This window comes from Coenobita brevimanus, chromosome 31 (genome assembly GCF_032717465.1).
Source record: "Coenobita brevimanus isolate Jiangsu-jjx chromosome 31, ASM3271746v2, whole genome shotgun sequence".
NCBI lineage: Eukaryota > Metazoa > Arthropoda > Malacostraca > Decapoda > Coenobitidae > Coenobita > Coenobita brevimanus.
The window spans coordinates 1,750,141-1,762,006 of NC_136984.1; the positions used below are offsets into that span (position 1 = coordinate 1,750,141).

General features: G+C 44.2%; 1 protein-coding gene across 1 annotated transcript in view; it reads right to left on the bottom strand.

Moving 5' to 3' along the window:
• The window catches only part of LOC145395489 (8-oxo-dGDP phosphatase NUDT18), a 34,072-nt gene extending 23,298 nt beyond the window's left edge, over window positions 1-10,774 (bottom strand). Inside the window, exon 1 of the mRNA XM_080269095.1 lies at window positions 10,669-10,774. Coding sequence (XP_080125221.1) covers window positions 10,669-10,774 — 106 coding nt within the window. The remainder of the gene's footprint in view (window positions 1-10,668) is intronic.
• Window positions 10,775-11,866: the final 1,092 nt, after the last annotated feature.

Consider the following 11,866-nt stretch of genomic DNA (forward strand, 5'->3'; position numbering starts at 1 on the left):
ACTACTACTTACTACCACCACCACAACAACAACTACCACAACTACTACTACTTACTACCACCACCACCACAACAACAAACACTAGCTACCACAACCACTACTACTTACTACCACCACCACAACAACAACTACCACACCTACTACTACTTACTACCACCACCACAACAACAAACACTAGCTACCACAACCACTACTACTTACTACCACCACCACAACAACAACTACCACAGCTACTACTACTTACTACCACCACCACAACAAAAACTACCACAACCACTACTACTACTACCACAACCACCACAACTATCACCATCACCACTATCACCACCACCACTACTACTACCACTACCACCACCACCACCACTACTACTACCACCACCACCACCACAACTACCACCACCACCACCACTACCACGTGTTTTGTGATGCTTGAAAAAACGCGTCATCGGAGGGAAGTGCACATAGCAAGGTCGTTCCAAACACAGAATGAATCGCAAGAAAAAAATCGTTACGTACATGAAAATATTATCGAAATCTATCTATCGTAAAAAACAGACTAAATTGGTAACATGTGAGGAAGAGGAAGAGGAGGAGGAGGAGGAGGAGGAAGAGGCAGGGAGGGGGGAGGAGGAGGAGGAATGTGGCAGAGCGTCACCTCCACTCCTCCATAACGGGCCAGGTCCCCCCCCCCGTCTCTCTCTCTCTCTCTCTCTCTGTCGTTTTTTCTGTTATTTTAAATGTATTAAATCATGCTGGAATTCTATCTATCTATTTATCTATCCATCCATCTATCTATCTATCTATCTATCTAAATACCTCCATGTCACTTTGCCCTCCATTCTCCTTGTCAGTCTCTCATCCATTCTCTCCACCCCATACCTCCACCTCATCCCCGGTCTCCTCCTTCCCTCTCCACCTCACTCATACACTCTCCTAGTTAGTCTCTCATTCTCCATCCCTCCACCTCATCCTCGGTCTGCCCCTCCCCTCTCCTCCACCTCACACACTCCTATCAGTACTTCTAACACGCACATCCACCTCTCTCTCTCTCTCTCTCTCTCTCTCTCTCTCTCCCCAACACCTCTTCCTTAGCGATTTATTTTTGGATTTGGTTACTATCCTTCCGTACATTATTTATGCAGAGTATGGCGATATTGGAAGGATTTATATAACACTGAAAAGGTTTATGGTGTAATAAGCAGAATAAATCGCTTAGGAACAGACAACACTACCCGTACAGCTCAACATCCTTTCCACAGCACTTCTTCGTGACTAGCGTGTTAATCCCATGTTACGGCCTAGCATTCATGATGGAGATGGCAATTTTACGCCAACTTGAAGTGAGTATGGTATAGGAGGAGTGTGGGTTGCACTTCTTCGTGACTAGCATATTCAAATGTACAGGCTAGGATGCGATTTCCTTTCTTTTGCTGCTCAGTGGGAGAGAGAGAGAGAGAGAGAGAGAAATAATACAATTAGACAATACTACGGGTCATCCTTTCCACAGCACTTCTTCGTGACTAGCATCATATAATAGTGACAATTTGAGCATAGTAGAAAGCGTAAGAGAGTAAGATGGCGGGGAAAGTTTTGGTAGTGATAGTTTCTCCGTAATCTGTAGTAGTAGTAGTAGTAGTAGTAGTTGTTGTTGTTGTTGATGGAGGATAAATGTGTGTGTGTGTGTGTGTGTGTGTGTGTGTGTGTGTGTGTGTGTGTGTGTGTGTGTGTGTGTGTGTGTGTGTGTGTGTGTGTGTGTGTGTACTGTGGGTAGTGGGGATGTGTAGGATAACAGGATTTATATAACATTTACTTTCACTCTCCCCTTTCAATTCATTCCTCTCTCTCTCTCTCTAAGTACCATTCTCTCTCTCTAAGTGTATACCATTCTCTCTCTCTCTCTCTCTCTCTCTCTCTCTCAAAAGGGCTTGCTGGATATTATTTTCTATTACACTGCAAGAGATTTCAGTAAAGGGTGTGTATATTTAATCCTGTCTCCCTGCATTAGCCTTTGTTTGTCTGTCTGTCTCATTTTGTTTCGTTTATAAAAGCTCCAACATCCCTGCATCCATCGGCCTTGGTCACCTAATGGCGGCTCTCCAACCTGCTTGATCTCTGGCAGCCTCCCTATTCAGTCCCTTATCCCTGAGGTCACACTCTACGACCTCATCCCAGGTTTTTTTCGGTCTGCCTCTCACAACCGCATCCCCGGCGTTCACACTTCTCACTTTCTGCACCCAACTGTCATCCTCCATCCTCTCCACATGCCCAAATCATCTCGGTCTACCCCTCCTCATCACAGCACCAATGCACTCCAGTCCCATCCTTCCTCCCAAACCATCTCAATCTACCCCTCCTCATCACAACACCAATACACTCCAGTCCCATCCTTCCTCCCAAACCATCTCAATCTACCCCTCCTCATCACAACACCAATACAATCCAGTCCCATCCTTCCTCCCAAACCATCTCAATCTACCCCTCCTCATCACAACACCAATACACTCCAGTCCCATCCTTCCTCCCAAACCATCTCAATCTACCCCTCCTCATCACAACACCAATACAATCCAGCCCCATCCTTCCTCCCAAACCATCTCAATCTACCCCTCCTCATCACAACACCAATACACTCCAGTCCCATCCTTCCTCCCAAACCATCTCAATCTACCCCTCCTCATCACAACACCAATGCACTCCAGTCCCATCCTTCCTCCCAAACCATCTCAATCTACCCCTCCTCATCACAACACCAATACACTCCAGTCCCATCCTTCCTCCCAAACCATCTCAATCTACCCCTCCTCATCACAACACCAATACACTCCAGTCCCATCCTTCCTCCCAAACCATCTCAATCTACCCCTCCTCATCACAGCACCAATACACTCCAGTCCCATCCTTCCTCCCAAACCATCTCAATCTACCCCTCCTCATCACAACACCAATACACTCCAGTCCCATCCTTCCTCCCAAACCATCTCAATCTACCCCTCCTCATCACAACACCAATGCACTCCAGTCCCATCCTTCCTCCCAAACCATCTCAATCTACCCCTCCTCATCACAACACCAATACACTCCAGTCCCATCCTTCCTCCCAAACCATCTCAATCTACCCCTCCTCATCACACCACCAATACACTCCAGTCCCATCCTTCCTCCCAAACCATCTCAATCTACCCCTCCTCATCACAACACCAATGCACTCCAATCCCATCCTTCCTCCCAAACCATCTCAATCTACCCCTCCTCATCACAACACCAATACACTCCAGTCCCATCCTTCCTCCCAAACCATCTCAATCTACCCCTCCTCATCACAACACCAATACACTCCAGTCCCATCCTTCCTCCCAAACCATCTCAATCTACCTCTCCTCATCACAGCACCAATACACTCCAGTCCCATACTTCCTCCCAGACCATCTCAATCTACCCCTCCTCATCACAACACCAATACACTCCAGTCCCATCCTTCCTCCCAAACCATCTCAATCTACCCCTCCTCATCACAGCACCAATACACTCCAGTCCCATCCTTCCTCCCAGACCATCTCAATCTACCCCTCCTCATCACAACACCAATACACTCCAGTCCCATCCTTCCTCCCAAATCATCTCGGTCTACCCCTCCTCATCACAACACCAATACACTCCAGTCCCATCCTTCCTCCCAAACCATCTTAATCTACCCCTCCTCATCACAACACCAATACACTCCAGTCCCATCCTTGTCTGTAAAGCAAAGTTAGTACACAGTATCACTCCTAAACAGTACGATGGACGTCCATTACCCGGACCATCCATTATCCGGACATAGTGATCTGGCTGTTCAAAACCATTATTTGTACATTTTTCCATTTTATCCAGACAAAATGCTTGCATCTGGGTGGAAATTACACCTGCATGAACATTTTTGCCTGGCTCGACCATTTTTTAAATAGTTTTTTTAAAAATACCGGTATATGTTTTTGGAGGTAGTAGTAGTAGTAGTTGTTCCCTAGGCAGTCTGGCCGAACAGCCCCGAGTCCCTTAAGAAGGCCGAGACCAGGCTTTCCCACAGAGCTCTCAAAGAGTGTATGTTGTGTTGTTGGTGTAGGTGATTGTGTGCAATGCAGTCTTCCATAATGTGCTTAATAGTATGGGGTGCTGTGTTGCAGATTGTGTGCAATGCAGTCTTCCATAATGTGCTTAATAGTATGGGGTGCTGTGTTGCATCCTGGACAGGCATCAGTGACGGAGTCATCCAGCCTCTTCTGGTAGCTTAAGAGGGCTGGATGGTGCCCACATCTCAGCCTGGCCAGGTGGACCCTGTCCTCACGAGGAAGATAGGATTCAGAAGGGTGGATGTCAGGAGGCCGTGCATGCAGCTGTGTGTTGTCTTTAAGTGACTGAATGGAGCGGTGAGTGATCTGAGTGTGGATATGCTTCTGGAAGCTGGTCTGAGGTGGGCAAGGGGGGAGAGATGACAGTATTTGTGTATGGTATCGTGTGCTGGGTGTTGTTTTGATGTTCCTTGGTGTGGGTGGATGTGCTGCCATGTACTGTAGTGGATGTTGTGGGTTTGTGGAGGCTGCAGCAAGAAACTGGGTGCCTCTCATGTCTAGATGATCCTTGACTCTGAGGACTTTGGTTTCTTGTTGCAGGTGGTCTGTGGGTGTAGTAGCTGTGCAGCCTGTGATTATTTTTAGGGCCTTGTTCTGTATGATCTGTAGAGTGTTGTAGTGTGTTTTGGTGAGGTTAGAAGCCCAGGCAGGGCTTGCATAATTCATCACTGAACGTATGTATTGTTTGTATACTGTGGTGGTGGTTTCTTTGTTGTGTCCGAATGTTGTATGGGCAAGTGACCTCAAAGCATTGAGTCTTGGTGTTATTTTATTTTTATTGATGTGCCTGAGAACCTGGGATAAAGTTATACAGTGTGACCTCGGGGATAAGGGACTGAACAGGGAGGTTGCCAGAGATTGAGCAGCATGGAGGGCTGCCATTAGGTGACCAAATCCTACACATGCAAGTAGGTCGGAGCCTTTATAAACAAAACAAAATTATTAACAGAGCACCTTCACCCTGGCCTCCTTTCCACACAAGTACTGTATAGTGAAATAGGGTCGAGAGAGCGCAAAAAAAAACTGAGACATGAGACATAGCAAGTGATGGGAATGAAAAATACTGGATAACACCGCTGCAATGTTACCCCGCACCTGATGGGGTCAAACGGGCCACAATATTTAAATGTTTATTCAATCAATCAATCAATCAATTGCCAGACGCCATAATCCCGTAAGGGGTGGCCATTGACTTTGAGTTATTTGTTTTACGGGGAGGGGCACTAACCCTCCACCAACCCACTTGCTGACACGTAATGTTTATTAATATGCATAAATAATAATTAATTTGGTCTATCTATCTATCTATTGCCAGACGCCATAATCCCGTAAGGGGTGGCCGTTTGTCTTTGAGTTAGTTGTTTTACAGGGAGGGGCACTAACCCTCCACCAACCCACCTGTTGACATGTAGGGAACACGTATGGTTTGGTTATATGGTTACCACCCAGCGTTGTAAATGGTTTCTTGACTTACAGGAAACCATTTGGCTTGTTACTCAATGTAAAGCCACCTGTAAAGGAAAGAAAAACAATAAGAAGTGACAGGAAAGATGGGAGAAATAGGAAGAGAGGAGGACAGGCACAGAAAAAGAATGATAAAGGTGAAGGAAGAAGTAGGCTGCACTACATCAAGTGAGTGGATGATGGTGAGAAATAGGAAGACAGGAGGACAGGCACAGAAAAAGAATGATTAAGGTGAAGGAAGAAGTAGGCTGCACTACATCAAGTGAGTGGATGATGGTGAGAAATAGGAAGAGAGGAGGGCAGGCACAGAAAAAGAATGATAAAGGTGAAGGAAGAAGTAGGCTGCACTACATCAAGTGAGTGGATGATGGTGAGAAATAGGAAGAGAGGAGGGCAGGCACAGAAAAAGAATGATAAAGGTGAAGGAAGAAGTAGGCTGCACTACATCAAGTGAGTGGATGATGGTGAGAAATAGGAAGAGAGGAGGGCAGGCACAGAAAAAGAATGATAAGGCTAAGGAAGATGTAGGCAGCACTACATCAAGTGAGTGGATGATGGTGAGAAATAGGAAGAGAGGAGGGCAGGCACAGAAAAAGAATGATAAAGGCTAAGGAAGAAGTAGGCAGCACTACATCAAGTGAGTGGATGATGGTGAGAAATAGGAAGAGAGGAGGACAGGCACAGAAAAAGAATGATAAAGGCTAAGGAAGAAGTAGGCAGCACTACATCAAGTGAGTGGATGATGGTGAGAAATAGGAAGAGAGGAGGACAGGCACAGAAAAAGAATGATAAAGGCTAAGGAAGAAGTAGGCAGCACTACATCAAGTGAGTGGATGATGGTGAGAAATAGGAAGAGAGGAGGACAGGCACAGAAAAAGAATGATAAAGGCTAAGGAAGATGTAGGCAGCACTACATCAAGTGAGTGGATGATGGTGAGAAATAGGAAGAGAGGAGGACAGGCACAGAAAAAGAATGATAAAGGCTAAGGAAGAAGTAGGCAGCACTACATCAAGTGAGTGGATGATGGTGAGAAATAGGAAGAGAGGAGGACAGGCACAGAAAAAGAATGATAAAGGCTAAGGAAGAAGTAGGCAGCACTACATCAAGTGAGTGGATGATGGTGAGAAATAGGAAGAGAGGAGGACAGGCACAGAAAAAGAATGATAAAGGTTAAGGAAGAAGTAGGCAGCACTACATCAAGTGAGTGGATGATGGTGAGAAATAGGAAGAGAGGAGGACAGGCACAGAAAAAGAATGATAAAGGCTAAGGAAGATGTAGGCAGCACTACATCAAGTGAGTGGATGATGGTGAGAAATAGGAAGAGAGGAGGACAGGCACAGAAAAAGAATGATAAAGGCTAAGGAAGAAGAAGGCAGCACTACATCAAGTGAGTGGATGATGGTGAGAAATAGGAAGAGAGGAGGACAGGCACAGAAAAAGAATGATAAAGGCTAAGGAAGAAGTAGGCAGCACTACATCAAGTGAGTGGATGATGGTGAGAAATAGGAAGAGAGGAGGACAGGCACAGAAAAAGAATGATAAAGGCTAAGGAAGAAGTAGGCAGCACTACATCAAGTGAGTGGATGATGGTGAGAAACAGGAAGAGAGGAGGACAGGCACAGAAAAAGAATGATAAAGGCTAAGGAAGAAGTAGGCAGCACTACATCAAGTGAGTGGATGATGGTGAGAAATAGGAAGAGAGGAGGACAGGCATAGAAAAAGAATGATAAAGGCTAAGGAAGAAGTAGGCAGCACTACATCAAGTGAGTGGATGATGGTGAGAAATAGGAAGAGAGGAGGACAGGCACAGAAAAAGAATGATAAAGGCTAAGGAAGAAGTAGGCAGCACTACATCAAGTGAGTGGATGATGGTGAGAAATAGGAAGAGAGGAGGACAGGCACAGAAAAAGAATGATAAAGGCTAAGGAAGAAGTAGGCAGCACTACATCAAGTGAGTGGATGATGGTGAGAAATAGGAAGAGAGGAGGACAGGCACAGAAAAAGAATGATAAAGGCTAAGGAAGAAGTAGGCAGCACTACATCAAGTGAGTGGATGATGGTGAGAAATAGGAAGAGAGGAGGACAGGCACAGAAAAAGAATGATAAAGGCTAAGGAAGAAGTAGGCAGCACTACATCAAGTGAGTGGATGATGGTGAGAAATAGGAAGAGAGGAGGACAGGCACAGAAAAAGAATGATAAAGGCTAAGGAAGAAGTAGGCAGCACTACATCAAGTGAGTGGATGATGGTGAGAAATAGGAAGAGAGGAGGACAGGCACAGAAAAAGAATGATAAAGGCTAAGGAAGAAGTAGGCAGCACTACATCAAGTGAGTGGATGATGGTGAGAAATAGGAAGAGAGGAGGACAGGCACAGAAAAAGAATGATAAAGGCTAAGGAAGATGTAGGCAGCACTACATCAAGTGAGTGGATGATGGTGAGAAATAGGAAGAGAGGAGGACAGGCACAGAAAAAGAATGATAAAGGCTAAGGAAGAAGTAGGCAGCACTACATCAAGTGAGTGGATGATGGTGAGAAATAGGAAGAGAGGAGGACAGGCACAGAAAAAGAATGATAAAGGTGAAGGAAGAAGTAGGCAGCACTACATCAAGTGAGTGGATGATGGTGAGAAATAGGAAGAGAGGAGGACAGGCACAGAAAAAGAATGATAAAGGCTAAGGAAGAAGTAGGCAGCACTACATCAAGTGAGTGGATGATGGTGAGAAATAGGAAGAGAGGAGGACAGGCACAGAAAAAGAATGATAAAGGCTAAGGAAGAAGTAGGCAGCACTACATCAAGTGAGTGGATGATGGTGAGAAATAGGAAGAGAGGAGGACAGGCACAGAAAAAGAATGATAAAGGCTAAGGAAGAAGTAGGCAGCACTACATCAAGTGAGTGGATGATGGTGAGAAATAGGAAGAGAGGAGGACAGGCACAGAAAAAGAATGATAAAGGCTAAGGAAGAAGTAGGCAGCACTACATCAAGTGAGTGGATGATGGTGAGAAATAGGAAGAGAGGAGGACAGGCACAGAAAAAGAATGATAAAGGCTAAGGAAGAAGTAGGCAGCACTACATCAAGTGAGTGGATGATGGTGAGAAATAGGAAGAGAGGAGGACAGGCACAGAAAAAGAATGATAAAGGCTAAGGAAGAAGTAGGCAGCACTACATCAAGTGAGTGGATGATGGTGAGAAATAGGAAGAGAGGAGGACAGGCACAGAAAAAGAATGATAAAGGCTAAGGAAGAAGTAGGCAGCACTACATCAAGTGAGTGGATGATGGTGAGAAATAGGAAGAGAGGAGGACAGGCACAGAAAAAGAATGATAAAGGCTAAGGAAGAAGTAGGCAGCACTACATCAAGTGAGTGGATGATGGTGAGAAATAGGAAGAGAGGAGGACAGGCATAGAAAAAGAATGATAAAGGCTAAGGAAGAAGTAGGCAGCACTACATCAAGTGAGTGGATGATGGTGAGAAATAGGAAGAGAGGAGGACAGGCACAGAAAAAGAATGATAAAGGCTAAGGAAGAAGTAGGCAGCACTACATCAAGTGAGTGGATGATGGTGAGAAATAGGAAGAGAGGAGGACAGACACAGAAAAAGAATGATAAAGGCTAAGGAAGAAGTAGGCAGCACTACATCAAGTGAGTGGATGATGGTGAGAAATAGGAAGAGAGGAGGACAGGCACAGAAAAAGAATGATAAAGGCTAAGGAAGAAGTAGGCAGCATTAAATTTGCTCTGTAACTGTTCTCCTTTGTCACTGAACTTAATTCTACACTTATCTCTGCTATATTCTAACACTACACTAATGTTTTATATACAAATCACCTATTTACAAGGATGTACTACTGCGGTGGCAACCATCATCCACTCACTTGATGTAGTGCTGCCTACTTCTTCCTTAGCCTTTATCATTCGTTTTCAGTGTCTGTCCTCCTCTCTTCCTATTTCTCCCATCTTTCCTGTCACTTCTAATTATATACTCTTCTTTCCTTCTCAAGTGGCTTTACATTGAGTGACAAGCCAAATGGTTTCCTGTAAGCCAAGAAACCATTTACAACGCTGGGTGGTAACCATATAACCAAACCATACATGCTCCCTACATGTCAACAAGTGGGTTGGTGGAGGGTTAGTGCCCCCCCCCATAAAACAAATAGTCAAATGGCCACCCTTTACGGAAGTGTGGCGTCTGGCAATAGATAGATAGATAGAAATTGGAGAAAAAATGGAAAGAGTAAAAATCGACAAAATGGCCTGTTTGTCCCCCCCTCCCATTCCCCCCCAACCCTAACTTTTTCACTTCCATGCTCACTTCCGTTCCTTATCACTGCTCTCAAGGAACCAGCAACCTTTCTTCTAACTAAAAATATAAACAAGAATAAATATGGCATATATTTCTGTAAATATTTTGGTATTACCTATTATAGTTTCAGCCAAAAACAGAATTACGAGATTTTGACCCGTCTTTCAGTGTTTCAAACAGTTCAAGACACTTTCCTTCTAGGCCATATTCCCTGCAAATTATTCTTTATTTTACCATTGAAAGTTTGATTAGGTTATCTTCAGAGTATCTATCTATCTATTGCCAGATGCCTCAATCCCGTTTGGGGTGGCCACAAACAAATCGCCTCCAAGTCGCCTTGTCTGACATAATTTGTGACAAAAATTCCATAGAAAAGTCTCAGAATTGTCAAAAATACTGAAAAAAAATGGATCAACATCGTGTAATTCTGATTTTGGCTGAAACTATAAATTTTTCAAGGGAATATGGCAAGTTTATAATGATTACAGATATTTAACTGGGCAATGGGATTCATGCTGATTACCAATGAACACCTGGATTTGAATTACCTTTTTTTTTAATTAACTCTTTACTAGCGGCCGTTTAATTTACACAGAAGGGGAGTGGCTTCAGTTAACAAAATTTTCTCTAGTTTAGATGGAACAGGTTAATTTAAACTTACCTGTAGCTTCATTCTGACCTCGGTGGGTATAATAAATAACTTCTACAATCACCCTATTATTCTTAAAACCGCCGTTATTTTATTTGTTTTTTCGGGAACGTAAACACAGCAGGTGAATGGTCAGAGCTTACCTGTGGCCTCATTCTGATCTTGGAGGGTAAAATCACAAAATTCCTGCGACTCCTCTATCTCCTTCCCCTGCAGCAGTAGTTTTATGTTCCCCTCGACGGAATCCATCTTTATTCGCGTGAACTTGAGAATCCTGGCAGGGCGAATGGGAGTAACAGCAATTTTCACTCCACTCACAAAAGATAACTCGAGCCACACTGACTTAAAACTTAGCTGAAATTGTTAATCAAAAAGAGCTAGAAATCATTGTTGCCAGATCTATATGTGAACAACCCGCCCAATTTTCGAGTAAGGCTAATGTAAAATATCCAATCTTTCAGTATGAAAGAGCTCAAACATTGTCCACATTTTGTTTACAGATAATATCCTGTAAAATGGACACACTTTTAATTGGAGAAACCAATCAAAAGGTCATTTCGAGCCAAACAGAACTGTGCAAAAGTCAGCTCGAGCTGGTAACACTGCCAAGGTAGAAGGCACAGGTGCATAATTAAAGCGTTGCCATAGTAATAAACGCTTCTCGGTGTTCCTACCTGCCATCCAACCTCTTTATTACCCCCATCAACAACATAGGGGTCTGGAGTTAAAATACTTTCTCAAGACATTCAGTTACGGAGTGGATTTAGCCTTTATGGCCGCACCGGATTGCAGGCCTCACTAAATCCACCAAACCCATCTAGTATTTAACTTCTCTTATTTCCAACTGGGATAAAAGATACCTAGCTATTTATAACATATCAAAATCTCGCTTCCAACAAAATTCTCCACAAGAATACCCCTCAGTATAGGGTATACATAACTATATCCTTCGTAACTCTCACTGACCTTGAGGTATATCTCTCGAAACCCATGATACAAAATCAAATTGTTGCCCTTGTAAAATCCAATACCTAAAGACTAAGTGTTCTAAAGGGACTACATACTTTCTTTATCCTTGTGCAGTAACTTTGTACAGGAGTCTCATTCACCCATGTATAGAGTTCTGTCCATATGTGTGTAGTAGAGTGCAGGGGCTCATAGGCCTACAGCTCTTCTAAACAGGCTGATGAGAGAGAGAGAGGAGTGTCAGACCGACAGCCGTGGAAGTCGTACCTCCTGTTGCTGCTACTGCCTGCCACCCTTTGAGGGGGGCAACCAGCCAGCCAGTCTCCAGCAGCCCAAAAGATCCAGGGGACCGTGGTTTGGTTTAATGTGAGGGAG